Source organism: Rhodnius prolixus, unplaced genomic scaffold (assembly GCF_049639745.1).
Source record: "Rhodnius prolixus isolate KJV_2025 unplaced genomic scaffold, Rpr scaffold_14, whole genome shotgun sequence".
NCBI lineage: Eukaryota > Metazoa > Arthropoda > Insecta > Hemiptera > Reduviidae > Rhodnius > Rhodnius prolixus.
The window spans coordinates 8,152,422-8,168,966 of NW_027411594.1; the positions used below are offsets into that span (position 1 = coordinate 8,152,422).

A 16,545-nucleotide genomic window follows, 5' to 3' on the forward strand; every position below is an offset into this window, starting at 1 on the left:
TAACCAGTTGAAAAATGTTACTTTAATAGCCTAAGCTCATCCCCAGTGATGCTAGCTCCAGGAAGCGAGCAGCAGTAGGAGGAAGTGGAGAAAGAAGACTTCCCTTCTTGGTATTTCCCTTCTTTCCGGTCTTTCCTTTTCCTGCTCCCCTTCCCCCTACCATAGACTTCGTTGCCCAGCATTAACCAACTTTAAATTGAATTGATTAAAGTGGAATTTGTAAAAGAGTTTCCCCAAGTTTGTTTAGGGGTTTTTCTTCCCCCTATAAACTATTATTGGGAATTGTGGGTTATCCTAGAACCAGTTTAAAAGAGGGTCAGATATAGGCGTAATTGGTTGATTAGAAGGAAGAGATCTAAAAATAAATATATTTATTTAACTATTGGTATAAACCGGGTTTAAATAAACAGTAAATGTTATTTAGGAAAATGATTTTCAAAAACCATTTCGTGTGGACACCATTTTTTGCAGTGGTACAGGAAGTGCTCTCTATAAAAGTCAATTCTGACGTATTCTTTTAGAAAAGTTTCCGATATTACCCGTAACATATTAAGTTAGATTATAATTTGTACCTTGTGCTCATTTATAAAGAAGATGTAAACGTGTTGCCGGAAGTACCTACTTCACGTAGTGAAACTTCCGGTCTCTACTTTCCGGTGGGAGGCAACTAATAGTATGCTTCCGGTCAATATACGGGTGAACCAGTAAGAAATGTCCATAGGCCTACTGAGTGAAGTACATCTAAAGTGGAGTTCAATGACGTATTGGCCAACTTCATATTTTCCACTGGTTCTTGAGTGACGTCACTTTAATTTTTTTTTCTAAAATCATTACTTTTTTCCAATAAAAATGTTATTACTCAGAAAGTTTTAGTCCGAGAGTCGATTCTGATGACACGGTTAGATAGACAGATAAATTTTCTAAAAATTAACACTATTTCAAAGCATAAGCTATTCTCCAAACAGCTTCCAGATACCTGGAAAAATAAAATAAAATATTTAAGAAAACTCATTAGGCCCTTATGTGATCATTATCAGACCTAGGTGCCAGCCACTTTTCTAATAAAAGTTTCCTCGTCTAATGTGGACTTTCTAATGCGGTATATCATTTTCCAGGATTCCTTTTTATCTTCATACGAGAAATTACATTTTGTTTTGCAAGAAAACGTGTTCACGAGCACACAACAGTGTTAGTTTATCAAATTCATTGAAAACTCTTTTAGATGGACCAATAGTCAATTTCTAAAGTAGGCCGTCTTAAAATAAGGAAGTCAAAGGTTACAAATTGCACTTTAAACATTTACTTTTTGATCTCTCTGAAATATTTGAGAAAATGTTTGGAAATTAAAAAAAAATTTATATATATATATACACTTATATTTGCCTAAAAAATTCATGTTTGTACAAACATGTTTAAACATGTACAAATTTGTTTAAATTATTTATTTCAAAATGTAATAGATTTTCTGAATAAATTAAATTATTAATAAATAATAAAAGATATAATTAAAACTATTGTTAATAATTAAATTATGGATTACTAATTAATGATTTGTTTGTTTTATTGTTGCTTTCTGTTTAACTTAGCCTAAACAAAGAAACAATTGAAAGTAAGGGGTTTGAACAAACAACTAATTAATTGTTATAGTAAAAGTATAATTAACTTTTAATAATTAGCAAATATTATGTTTTGTTTTATTGTTTCATTAAGTTGCCTCAATTAATTTGAGTTTAAATGCTTACAGAGTTGTTTGTACAAAAAAAAAAGAAAAGAAAAAAAGAGATTTTTAAAAGTTTTCATGTCATGACATGTTTAATTTCATGACATGTTTAATTTCACGACATGTTTAATTTCTTTATTTTAATTATTCACCAGAAGTTTATGACTAAATAATAACGTTATTCAACCGAAAAATCAAGCTTTAAAGATGATTTTCAAAATGCCTTAAATAAACTTTTTTTCCAGAAAAATGTTTTACTGTTTAAAAAACGTCGATCTAATTACTTAGTTCAGAGACAATCAGCTGTTCTAGAAAAAAACAACTCAGAAATATGTTACTTCTGGTTTTGAAATTTTCTACAAATTACGTATTTTACTGAAACAATTAACTCTTTTATAATAAAATGCAGAAAAATGTAGAAATGCCCAGCTTCTTGCTCCCAACAATCTCTGTAAACATACTTTACTATAAATTTCTTTTATTATCCACTAAATAAAATCCAAGGATTAGACTAGAAATCGAATCCACTAACCAACAATACATCATAGCATTGCGGGTCTAGCCTATAACCGCTTAGCTAATGGGGCGCCTTACAATGTTAAAACCATTAAATAAAATCCAAGGTTTAGACTAGAAATCGAACCCACTAAACCAACAATACATCTTAGCTTTGCGGGTCTAGCCTATAACCACTCGGCTACCGTGGCGCCTGTTTTTGCAGTGGTACAGGAAATGCTTTCTATTAAAGTCAATTTTGAAATATTCTATTAGAAAGTGTTTCCGTATAATTTTGATTACAAAATATATAGTTTCAAAACTTGTAGAAAAAGACATCATTTTGAAAAGTTAAATTAGAAAAAATTGCGGATTTTTCATTTTTCAGAAAAAAAATTCATTTTAGAGTGTAGTCCTCAGGTGTGAGGCAGAGGATTTCCTTTAAGGTTACATTTTAGGGTCTCAAATTGTATAATGTTAGAAAGTACTAAATATGGCTCAAATTTTGCAAGTTTGAAGACAATTTGATGAATTCGAACTTTGAGAATGTAGCATTTAAGAGGAAGTCTTGTGTGAGGTTACAATGTAATGTTTGGACTACAATTGCGGAAGAACTGGTAACCGGAAAGAATCTGGATTTGACTTTTTAAATTGGCGAGATGCTTGAAACTCAGCCTTGCGTTGTTGACTTAACTCTTTTTCCCAGTTCCAGGAGATTTATGAACTTCCGCCAAAACGGAGGAGAGTAAGCGTCTTAGATTTCGGATACGACACGCATCAACATCATCAGCACCAAGCACGCAGCGTCCCATACGAATCTTGTCGAACTGCCTAAAATAAATTCCAAGAGCACTCAAAATCCACACCAAAAAAATCACACCTTTAAACTGTCTATTGAATTTAAAAATTTTGAAAATCTTACCAAACAAATGAGTTTTTTTTTCTTTTCATATTTACAACTTCCGACATCTGACAGATAAAAGACACCTCCTTTTCATCTTCATCTTGCTGGGTAAAGGATAAAGGATATTTTCCTGAACAAAAGGGAGATATGTTACAATAGATCTTTTGTGCTTAGCCTAGAGCCATCCTACGCCTAAGACTCCATTATCTAGTCCTTTAGCGAGTTTGTCAGATGGATTCTATTTCAGTTCCGCTTCCTGTATACTCTGGTTACTAAGCAAACTATTCTTAACAGAGTGTCCATTGTATAATAAATTTAATTAAGGCAATGGAATTCAATTTTGTTTACTGCTTATAAGTTTTGGAAACTTTTTTGCTGGAAATTCCAGAATAATTTCTCCAGTTTTTTACTTTTAATGGTGTGTGTGTGTTATTAGGAAGTAGTAGTAGTAAAGGAAGTTCAAACTTGGCAGCAGCGATTTTGAAGCCGACAGGAAATGAAATTATCTGTTCGAGTTTTTAAATTTAGGTTTTTCTTAATTTTCTCGGAAATATTATCGACGATTATCATCCAATTATTCCCTGTACACATTCTCCAATGGATGAACATTGGATGAAAAAAATAAATGCCAGTTTTCAGTCGTGATACATTTATTATGCCGCGAGCTTTCGACCTAGGGACTAGGTCCATCTTCAGGGCTAGTTTAGAAAGTAATATTTTTACATTATATTACAGGGTTGGTCTGTCTTCTGTCTTGTCTGTTCATGGACTGAGTGTGATCGGTCTGTGTGTGATATGTGTTTGGTTGTGTGGAAGTCAGTGTTGCCAATTGTCCAAGTATTTTGTAGTAAGTTGGGGCGTATAAGTTGTTTAAATTGTTGGTGACAGTTTTTTGAAATTTAAACTGTTTTCTGTCTTAGATATGTATATCATTTCTAGCACTTTCCTTTTTTGTGTGTTGGTTTCTGATTTATAAGTATCTTTGTGTTTGGGGAAATCGAAAATGTGATGATTTTCTGTACTGTGTAAGGAAAGTGCTGTGGTGTTCTTTTTTAGTTTTGTGTCGTAAGAGTGTTGGTACAGTCTTTTTCTTTTAAGTACTGTGATGTTTCGCCTATATATTTTTTGTGACAGTCTTTACATTCTATTTCGTATATAACACAAACCGATCACACCCAGTCCATGAACAGGTAAGACAGAAGACACACCAACCCTGAAATGTAAAAATATTACTTTCTAAACTAGGTAAATAATTTTTGTAAATTTCGTTACATTATACATATTCATTTTAATAGAATCATTGTTAACAATCTGTAAATATATTCCACATCCCTGAAGATGGATCTAGTCCCTATGTCGAAAGTTCCGGCATAGTAAATGTATCACGATACTGAAATGGCAATTATTTTTCATCCTATTGAAACTATGAATTAATCACCAAAAATAATGAACAGCAATTCTCTATATACTTATTTCGAACTTAAGGGACCACAAAACAAGGATAATTTTAGTAAAAAAAACCTAAACATTTGACATGATCGTTTAATTTGTGTTTAGTTTAGAGAAAATGAAGGAGTAAAGATCAATAAGTAAACAATCCTGCACTCCCTCTTGTCGGCTGGACCGACCTATGAAGAAGAGAGTGTGAACCTGGGTCGGCTTGCCCGCAGCTCTGGTTGAGATATTGGTTTGGACGCTAATCGGGTAGAAAGAGACATTGTGCCATCATAGTCCGAGAAAAGAATATAGCTCTAGGGGTGCTAATGGCACGTAATCGTCGAGGCGCCAAAAAAAAAAAAATAATAATAATAAAGGAAGGGTTTAGCTATGCGGTTAGCGTACTGGACTCCCACGCGGAGGTCCCGGGTTCGAATCCAGCTGCTGACCCTTAGAATTTCTCTACCTAGGAGCTTCTTACAGACAACACTGTCCATCACCCGGACAGAGTGAGCTATAAGAAGCTCCTAGGAAGAGAAAATCTAAGGGTCAGCAGCCGGATTCGAACCAATGGAAACTGAAATAATATTAAGACAAGAATTTGTTCTTAAAGTCCTTCAGGTGGTATTTTCATCCTCTGTGTGTGTGTGTGGGGGGATAGCTTACATCTCTTGTATCCAGTATTTAGTCCTTCCTTACTCTCTTATTCCACTAAGAATCGGGATATCTCTCCTTCTATCTCTTTTTAATTAACTTCTCTCCAAAAAGGAATTACATTGCAAATGGCATTGTCTTGGACATGGAACACAGATAAAATGTTAACTACTTGGAGTTGGCTGAAGGTTATTTATATTATAATGTGTTTGTGTGGGTGGATGTTGTGCTAGAGACAGACAGACAGAGAGAGAGACAGAGATAGATAGAGAGAGAGAGAGAGTGGAAGAGAGAGAGAGGCAGCAAATTGAACAGCTTTGCTGAATTAATTAATGGATTAAGAATTAACAAAGGTGTGTAGAGTGGTGGGGGGGAAACCATCTGACTTGGAGGGAGGTTATAACTTTAAAACTTAACCTGCTCCTAATATAACCATTTTGTTCCTAATGCCTTTTCCACTATGGCCAGTATACATTTAGGTAAAATTCACGCAAAGTTACAAAATAACAGCAGCAATTGCCTCCCCTACCCTCCCCTCCCTTACCCCCTCCATTCTAAGGGGAATAAAAACTTTATTAAAATTTAATTAATATTCCCCAAGTGACGTGGTACTCAATTTAGTCGGGGGGTAGATATAAATGAAATGAATCCCCAATTGGGGGCGGTCACTCTTGCACCCCCCACCTCTCCCATCCCTCTTTACCAGAAGTTTTTCAATTATTTTGTTTGCTTTTTATTATCTCTGCCATTTTGTTTACATACTCCAGCTGCTAGTTACAGAATCTGTTTATAATCCTGCAGATTTTCGATTTTTAAATTTTTACTAGAAATATCCTCTTTGGCTTGGGTGGAGGGTCCCTTGGGTATAGGGATCATTTTTTTTTTTTTTTTTTTTTTTAGTGTCTGTTTCCAGCATGACTAGATTTTTAGATTTTGAAAAGGCGGGATGGGACCCATGCCCCAAAGCACTACAGATTGTGTCTTCCCCTTTTTTGGATCTAATAGATGAAACCTCACCTTCTAAGAAGGTTGGTGACTTTCCCTACCAGTTTCTTCTGCGCTACGAATCTCCTTTGGCCTCAAAAGATCCAAAGATATCGTAGCGCAGCCGCTCGATTGCAACACAATCAAACAACAGGTGAGAGGCCACGTCTCCTCCTCTTCCGGACCCAGTCTGCCCAACAGTTCCAAGCTAATAAGCCCCCACCTTGTACAGAACTGCTTCCTGAACAGTGCCATGCCCTGTAAATAGGTCTGTGATCAGAGAAACCTTCAGGACTTGAGGAATAAGGAATAAAATAGATGGGGGCAGGACCTGTGCTCCATGGCATCGCAGCTACAAGGGACTTAGTATTGTGCCATCCCCTTTTTTGGATCTAGTAGACAAAACCTACCCTATTAAAGAGGTTGAGGACTTTCACCTACTAGTTCTTTTTGCGCTACTATCTCCTTTGGTCTTAAAAGAGCCAAAGGTTTCATAGCGCAATCGAACAACAAATCATCCCCTTCCTGACACAATCTGCCCAACGGTTCCGAGCTAATAAGCCCCCCACCTTGTGTTCAGAACTGCTTCCTAAACAGTGCCATGCCCTGTGAATAGGCCTGTAACCAGGGTAATCTGATTTCTGCCTACAGCATGACTAAAACATCTTTAGATTTGTTTCCTCTAACAATAATAATACACTAATAGGGAAGGAATTAGCTATGCGGTTAGCGTACTGGACTCCCACGCGGAGGTCCCGGGTTCTAATCTAGCTGCTGACCCTTAGATTTTTCTCTTCCTAGGAGCTTCTTACAGTTCATTGTCCGGTGATGGACAGAGAATTCTGTCCGGAGGCCGGGGCAGTGCACTGAAAAAAGCTCCGGGCGCCAATAACCTTAGGATGTTGACGCGCCTCAAATCAAAAAAACGAAAAAACAATAATTTACCTCACAGACCCAAACCAAAAAATTAATTTCCTTAAAAGTAAATCACGATTACGATCAAAAAACATCCCATCTTTGTATTAAAACTCTCCTGTAGAAGAGTTGTATAAAGGGTTGATCGCCGACAACTGCAACGAAGAAGCGTAACGTTGAAAAACACCCCAACTTTGATAATTTTTTTTTCTCTTTTCCAATAAAAGATTTAAATTCCCAAATTTTCTTTGCCATATAGGGCAAATCCTCCTTTATAACTGCAATTTTTTGGAATGATTATTCCAAAATAAAGGGCATAAAAATATATAAATCACAATAATAATTTGGATTAGAGTGCCTTTTTATGTTTTTCACATTTTATTATTCAAACAAAAGAAATTATTAAGAATGAAAATGGCCAGCACAAGGGTCTGTGACATCTAATAAATTCTAAATAATATTAATGAAAATTTAATGCAGTAAAATTATTTAAAATGATTCTAAATTCCTGTAAGGCGCTCCTTGAAGGTTCCCTGTTCTTCAAAGGCACTTTTTCCTACTTCCTAGTTCCCCAGCAATGGACATTTCCTTTTCCTTTCTCCCAACAATCTTGGCCATGATGACTTCCATTGCTCGCAACCCAGCCAGGTGGAGAATGGATATACTAAAGATTGCTTTTGATCCCGGCTATGAGAGAAGCCCTCGAATCGTTTCTATTGGGCTACTGTCCTAAGAGCAAGTAGTACGGAGAGGATACCCACAAGAAGATGAAGATTGTAAAAATAAGTACTGAAATCTCTTATTTCAGTCGGACCTCTATTTACGTCCAGCTACCTAAATAGTTGTCGTGTCTGGAACATAATGTACTGTGAATTTCTTATATTAATCGTTAAATAAAATTCAAGGCCTAGAGTCTAGTATTTTTTTTCAATCACGCATTGACACAAAAACAATTTAAATGCTATCCGTATAAACCTTTAGTTTGATCATTACAGTTCTAAAACGCAAATGACGACAAATGCTTTTGTAGTATTTGAAATGAAGCAAAAGTGTTTACAAAATAAAATGTATAATTTTACTCATATTTTGTTTGTTACAAAAATTTACAACCCAAAGGAAATAACCATATTTAGATTTTTCTTCTGATAAAACACACTTTTGTAAGGTTTTGTTCAGTTATGTTTGTAAAAAAGAGACTTCCATAGCCACTTGTTTCGTCCCGTTTTACCCAGTTAAGCCAACTGAATTTTTAAAGATGTTTAGTTTTGAAAATATTCAGTTTAAAATTGTTTAAACTTAACTCTTGTGCAAATGGGCATTAGTGACCCAAGAGCTAGTGCTAAAAAAAAAATGAACAAAATTTGACCCACGTCTCAAAAAGGTTCGCCATCCCTGGCCTAGACTAACAGTCGAACTCGCTGTATATCTTAGCTAGGTGAAGAGATGCATCTTTAGAATTAAAATTAAAAAATTTAATATAATTTGGCATTAAAAAGAGCTACTTCTACAAAGTATTTATTTCACTATCTCCTTATACAAATACGCGAATAGTAAAATGAAGCGTCATTTCCGGTAAGGGAAAATTGGTATCTAAAGAAATGTAGGTTACAACTTTTTGTAATTTTCCTTTTTAACCAATTTCCGGTCCAAACCACATTAACTAATAAAAACATTTATTCCAACTAAAATAGAAAGAAAAATAATTTCCGGTTAACAATTTTCCAAAGTTTCCTGTAAATTGAAGTTAAAATTATCGTATTTTAAACAATTTTGAAAAGTGATTAAAAAGTTTGATAAAATTATATACGTATAATAATGGTTTAAATCAATACTAGTGGCAGAGATGGGAGGCAAATAACATCTTTGGTGAATTTCTAACAAACTGACATTAAATTCCATGAGGTAGTTAAAACTTCTAAATTAGGCCAAATAAAAGATTAATGGTCGATATTCATCGTAAAACTATCCAACATCCTAAACGAGCGTAATTAATGATTGGATTGGTCATTAAATAAAAAAATAATAATCATTACAAATTAACTAATCTAAAACTTTATTATCTAATTAAATGGTAAAATATTCTGATGAGATACACGTCACGTCCTGTTTTATTAACGCAATTTATGACGTAATTCAATTTTCTCGGAGCTCAGAATTATTAAACAAATAAATTAATTAATAATATTAACTTCAACATTTTAAATATTCACTTTAAAAAAAGAATCATTTCCGCTAAAAACAAAAATCTATTCATTGAAATACATTTCCGGTCAATTTTCTTTCAACTTAGAAATTCGATTGCATATTTTTCGATATTTCATAATCCATCGTAGCAGGCATTCCGGACCAATTTGGACTTCAGAGGTAGAATAATCAGTCTGGTGTGGAAATTTCGATTCAGTCTCCAGCTAGTTACATCTCATTATTACGATCGATTAATCTAAAAAAAAAGAAAAGATTAACCTGAAAACTAATTCATCTACCCCTGACAAAGGATGATAGTCCGAAACCATTCAGGGATACAATAAACATGGCTGCAATCAAATCAATGATAACTTATTTTATCCTTATTATTATTTAATAGATCATGAAGTCTATACGTAGGCGCCCCACTAGCTGAGCGGTTATAGGCTAGACCCACAATACTAACATGTATTGTTGCTTTAGTGGGTTCGATTTGTAGTCTAAACCTTGGATTTTATTTAATGGTTCTAATCTTGTAAGGCGCTCCATTAGCTGAGCGGTTATAGGCCAGACCCGCAAAGCTAAGATGTATTGTTGGTTTAGTGGGTTCGATTTCTAGTCTAGTCCTTGAATTTTATTTAATGGTTTTAATCTTGTAAGGCGCTCCATTAGCTGAGCGGTTATAGGCTAGACCCGCAAAGCTAAGATGTATTGTTGGTTTAGTGGGTTTGATTTCTAGTCTAAACCTTGGATTTTATTTAATGGTTTTAATATTGTAAGGCGCCCCATTAGCCGAGTGATTATAGGCTAGACCCGCAAAGCTAAGATGTATTGTGGGTTTAGTGGGTTCGATTTCTAGTCTAAACCTTGCATTTTATTTAATGGTTTTAATCTTGTAAGGTGCTCCATTAGCTGAGCGGTTATAGGCCAGACCCGCAAAGCTAAGATGTATTGTTGGTTTAGTGGGTTCGATTTCTAGTCTAGTCCTTGGATTTTATTTAATGGTTTTAATCTTGTAAGGCACTCCATTAGCTGAGCGGTTATAGGCTAGACCCGCAAAGCTAAGATGTATTGTTGGTTTAGTGGGTTTGATTTCTAGTCTAAACCTTGGATTTTATTTAATGGTTTTAATCTTGTAAGGCACTCCATTAGCTGAGCGGTTATAGGCTAGACCCGCAATGCTACGATGTATTGTTGGTTTAGTGGGTTTGATTTTTAGTCTAAACCTTGGATTTTATTTAATGGTTTTAATATTGTAAGGCGCCCCATTAGCCGAGTGATTATAGGCTAGACCCGCAAAGCTAAGATGTATTGTTGGTTTAGTGGGTTCGATTTCTAGTCTAAACCTTGGATTTTATTTAATGGTTTTAAACTTGTAAGGCGCCCCATTAGCCGAGCGGTTATAGGCTAGACCCGCAAAGCTAAGATGTATTGTTGGTTTAGTGGGTTCGATTTCTAGTCTAAACCTTGGATTTTATTTAATGGTTAATGCGAGAAATTTATAGTAAAGAATGTTCGCTAGTCACCTCTGGCCAAAACACCTAATTTGGTGGTTGAACGTTGAAAGCCTAGCTCAAAATAGAAAATCCATAACTTAGGTCAAGAAAGCACCTCTCTCGCCTAGGAGAGCCCAAAATGGATGTTTCCGAAAAAACTGTACCACTACTAGCGTGCAACAAGTATTCTTAAATAAATACTTTTTTTTTTTTTTTTTTTTTTCACTTTATTTGTGTATTTACAACTGCAACAATTGTTGCACCAAGTAAACATGATCTTACTGGTTCAGTTCACTTGTTATGACATGATTAGAGCAATCACCCACTGGTGAAACTCTTTCGCAATGATTTAGTCACAACAGATCTCTAGGCCATTTTCGCTTCAAGCGTCGAGGAGGATTGTCGGGAAGGTGAGGAGAGGAGAGTTGTTGGACAAGAGGATTAGGACGGAGAGCTAGGAGGCTGTGAAAGTTGCGGTAGCGAGACTTTATTAGGTTAGTGACAAAAGGGATGTGTAGGTCAGTGTGTATGGTAAGGTTAGAAATGTAATAAGGAGCATTCAGGATTTTCCTTAGGATTTTGGATTGTAATGTCTGTAGGCGTTTGGAGTTAGAGGGTTTGGTTGAGCCCCACACTTCTGCTCCGTATGTCCATATGGGTCTTAACAGGGTCTTGTAAATAGTCAGTTTGTGATTCACGTCAAGTTTGGATCTGCGAAATAAATACTTAAAGTATAAATATACAAGTATGCTTAAATCTTAAATGACTGAAAAAAAAATTGATCTAGTAAGATAACCGTTCCGTTTGGCTCTTACCTCAGGAGGAGATTTGGTGTGGCACACTCACACGACTTTCTCTCGCTACAATTCGCGGAGTTTATATTTCGCAAACTCAAAACTTTAAAACACTGTTAATTTTTACTAACATTATGCACACTGTGCATACCTCCGCCTCACACCGAAATCACATTTTTTTTGTGGGGGGAGGGACCTATCTCCCCGACCGTTGGTGCCCAGCTTCCTGAGAATTTCATCACACACAGTCCAACACTTTCTTCAGACCCCCAATGTAGCTCAAAATGGATGTGTCCATTATAAACTAGAAATCTAAAATCTGCTTCTCACTGCATTAGCGTGGAAGGAAGTATAGTAATATTTCGAAAATTCAATGGTTTTATTTTAAAGTTTTTTATAGTAACCTAAAATTTAATATTGCACTACTTTTAAAGATGCATTTTGAATAAAATCTCATCGTGGTAACTCGTGCTGACAGCTAGCCGAAATACGACGGAACTTTCTGCGGTTCTACGTTTTTAAGTCATGCTGGGATGAGGCCAATTCCTCAAAAACCTCGAATGAATAAATGACTCAAGAGCTTTTGAACTCAAAGAACCTCAAAAGTAATATTGAGTGTTCTCTTCCCAATCTTAAAATAGAATCACCCGCAGGTTTTCTGATACCAAAATCGCAGCCAAATAGTTGGGATTCTTAAGAAAAACTGCGGGTAAAAAATCAAGCATGCTTTCAGTCAGCATTTAAGGGGAAAAACCCCACAGCTCATCAGTCACACGAACAGGCTTTCTCGTCCTTGAAATGTCTGCTCACCGCTGGTACGATCGAACTGGCTACAGACTGGTGGAATGCTTCAACAAAGTCAATCAACAAAGAATGAGCATCCGAATAGTTACGAATAGTATAGAGTGGAAACAGCAGCTTGGTGATAAAAGTTCATCGGTAACAATTCTGGTGTCCCCTTAAGGGTACGTTCACAACGGAGCTGCGAGTATAGATGATAGCAGAGATGATAACTGATAGAGTAAAATATAATCGCTGATTAGTGTGCACAACAGAGCTGTGATACATGCAACATGTCCGAGAAGTGAAGAAGAGTTTTTATGTGCAGCAGCCACGAAATGGTATATTTTAAAGAAAAAACGCTTTAGAAAATATCATGTACATCCCATAAATAAAAAACGAAGTACTTTGGGCGAATTTCACTATTTATATAAGGAACTTAGAAATTATCCGGATCGTTTTTTTGAATATGTGAGGATGGGTCCACCCACATTCGACTATATTTTAGAAAAAATAAGGTCAAAATTAAGAAAACTTTGGAAAAATTGTCATGGAAATCCTATAACCATAGAAGAAAAACTAGTGATTACTCTTAGGTTAGTAATGGTTTTATTGAGAAAAAACAAATAAATACACATAAAAATAAATGTGAGCACGATTTAAAAAACAAAATATTGTTTAAAAGTAAATAATAAAAAATAATGAGTAAATACAGCACTAATTAATTTTTCTAGGTCCATTTTGAAGCTCCGATACTGGAGTTCAGCTAGCAGAAAAATGGAATATTTAATTCTATCATCTATGCTCGTTTATAGCAGCGTGTATGAGTCACTAGTCGCAGCTTCGTTGTGCACGCTCACATTTGAATGTATTATGTTTTTCCTATAAGCGCTGATGCATCACTGCTATCATCTCCGCTATCATCTATGCTCACAGCTCCGTTGTGAACGTACCCTAAGACGCCTTGGATGGACCCCCATGCACATTGATGGAAGGCATGGGCAGCTAAATATTCGTCTGAAGTGAGAGAAAGAGAAACTGATGCCCTTAAGCTTTACATAGAGCCCTTTTTTTAGGCGCCAAAGTGTGGAAAATACAAGCGGAAGGATCCCTCTCACCCCCCACTTCCTCAAGATCTCTTCCGCTGACCCTACTACCTTCCCCTTTTCTTATTATTATTATTATCGGAGATTATTCGTCATAAAAAAAAAACAAATGGAATAAAAAGGATAATATAAGCTTACATACCTGTAGTAATTGATAGAAATGCTGCTACAAGTAAAATTACCATTTTTGGTTATTTACTATTTAAGAGATGATTTTTTTTAATTTTCTTAAAATAAAAAATGAAAATGTTTCTAAATTTTTGGAAAAAATATATGACGCACTAACTTAAAGTTAATTTTTTAAACATTTTTTTTTCTATCACCAAAAAATAAAGTAATAAAATAATATGAATATAAATAAAGCACCATATTTGTTTCACTCCACATAACTATTAGATATTTTTCCGTTCGTTCTTGATTGTGATTATTTTGTTTTGTTTTGTTTTATCTCGCTGTTCGTATTCAAGATATGCTATTTACAAATAGATGGTTGGTAGCACTACCTAAGTCCGGCACGGTCTGAAGTCCGACCGTCTACTGAGAGCGCGTATAGGCTAGTCCCTCGTCTGACGATCTACCACCCACTGGAGGTATTACATGTGCACCCGCCACGAACATTCTCTGGGAGCGTTGTTAGTGCCGCCAGTGTATATATTCGAACTTGACAAACCTGTGAAAGGGTAGCCACGATGTGTACGCTTAGTAGTGGCCCAAACTAGTGATGCTGATATATTAGTTTCAAAACTTTAAAAAATAAAGTTTATATCTTTATTTTCTAGCTTTCTTTTTTTTTTAATCTGTGTGACTACTCCCACGACATCCTGTGCAACACATCCTGAGCAACATCCTGTGCAACACATCCATACTACCTAGATGGTAGGCACTTTGTAGCAAGCATTCCACCAGTCTGTAGTCAGTACAATCATACAAGCGGTGAAAGAGGCAATTTCAAGGACTAGAAAGCCTGTTCGAGTGGCTGATGTGCTGTGTGCGGTTTTTCCCCTTAAATGCTGACTGAAAGCATGCTTGATTTTTTACCCGCAGTTGTTTTTTTTTTTAGGAATCCCAACTATTTGGCTGCGATTTTGGTTTTTGAAAATCTGCGGGTGAATTTTTATATTAAGGTTGGTAAGAGAACTGACAATATTAGTTTTCTTTGAGTTCAAAAGTTCTTGAGTCATTTATTCTTTTGAGGTCTTTTGAGGAATTGGCCTAAGGGTGTTAGTGTCTGGGCAAGCATACCTTCCAATCTAGGTGTACTTCGGGGGAAACGTGATGCGCCGCTTATAGATAACTTGCTAATGCACCTTAGGCAACCCACAGCATACTCCAACCCACTCACTAACTCTCTAGGGAAGCCCCCAACAAAAAAATGGGATAACCATTCTCTGGGGCCAAAAGTATCCCTGATACCCCTTCAAGCACACACAATCCTGATCAGTTTTCAGCCTCTTCAGGAGAACTTCTCAACGCTCTTCCCAGTCTGCCATATTTAGATAAGGCTTGTTACTCCTGAAGAAATCAGGCTTGAATCAATTCTGTATGCAGTGTAAGCCTGTTCCTGGGTTTAATGTAAGCTGCTTATGTTGTTCGTATGTCTAGAGTCGCCATTCACCCTGAAGAGCACCTTAACCTTCCTTCACTCGCAAGAAGAAGAAAGGAATTCATGATACAGATTGAAAGAAGGGAAAGAAGAAAGTGATCTAGGAATAAGAGAAGGAATGGGAATAGAGATACCTGACCACTCCATGGTGAAAGCTTGAGAGGACTTCAGCATGTACTAGAACTCAGGGATGTACAGGGTCTAATCACGCATCTGGATAGAAAACAATAATTAATTTGACTAAACGAGGGAAACATCATTTAAACCACGATCACAGCAGTGCCTAGCGTCGTGCATGACAATCGCCTCACTGCGTTAGCCTGCATGATTACCTGACAATTACTGTGTTATGCTTGATTAGGACGTAACAGATCAACACGTGGCAAGGTAATAGAACTATTTAAGGTCCAATTATTGAAACTGCAATGCGCCATTCTTTAATTTATTTTAATCAAAGATTTCGATTGATGGTCTTCAGCTGTGGGTCAGCTAGTAGTAATTGTAATTTTAATTTAGGCATTAAAACTATTGCATTTCTATGAGTGGGTCTAATAGTTTGTCTGCTTAAAGTTATTTTAACAAAAAATAATTTGTCTACAAGAAAAGCATTTCAATAGAAGCGAACAGAAAAACCATAGTTCAACACAAAAATAGAAAATACCTAGAGAAAAAATCTCGGAATTTTATTGGCTACAACTTGAAAGTTTTCCAAGTTCAATTTTTCACATATCTTTGGTGAAACTTATTTCCCACCACTCATTTGGTGAAATCTAGAACAGATTTCTTTTTTCATTATTGAGTAATACACAAACGTACAGACTAATTTGTGAAAACCACATTTTTTGGCTCATCATAGGCTCAGGGTAGCTGAAAACGGACATTTCCCGGTGAGAATTTCCACTGAGAAAATTGGGCACGATTGTGATTAGTAATAAAAGTATTAGGTGTCGTGAACGCTGGCCACTAACAATAATATATTATTACAAAATTCTCATATTAAATAAAATCCAAGATCTTGATACCGGGATTCGAACCTATAAACCACAGTACTTCTCAGCTTTATAGGCTGCGCCTCTAACCGCTCGGCTACCGTGACATCCGCTGAATGACATATCAAATTCAGCACATGTGTTCAAGATCTGACGTCCTTAAAACGTGGATTTCTGATTGTAATAATTTTGAAAAAAAAAAAAAAAAAAAAAAAGATTGTAATGCTTTCTGTTGTCAGGAGTTACAGGAGGTAATTAATTTAGAATTTGTTTGTAGTTTTTCTAATTTAACTATTTTATTTTTCTGCAATAGTTATTATATATTATAGTTTAAAACAAAACAAAACGCGAGTAGCCATAATGGATCACGTAATGAAAGTTGAAACATGCAACATGCTTAGGTGCATAGTAGGACCTTGTTTTTGAGAGGTCAGTTAAATCGTTGCAACTCTTTAGTGCATTAATGAAACGAAGTGCCCTGTTA

The 16,545-nt window shown here is 35.8% G+C and overlaps 1 protein-coding gene across 1 annotated transcript in view; it reads right to left on the reverse strand.

Moving 5' to 3' along the window:
- LOC141451801 (fasciclin-2-like) overlaps nt 1-14,058 on the reverse strand; it is a 383,077-nt gene extending 369,019 nt beyond the window's left edge. The window contains exon 1 of the mRNA XM_074123472.1: nt 13,612-14,058. Within this exon, the coding sequence (XP_073979573.1) occupies nt 13,612-13,654 (43 nt within the window). The 5' untranslated portion in view covers nt 13,655-14,058. The remainder of the gene's footprint in view (nt 1-13,611) is intronic.
- Nucleotides 14,059-16,545: the final 2,487 nt, after the last annotated feature.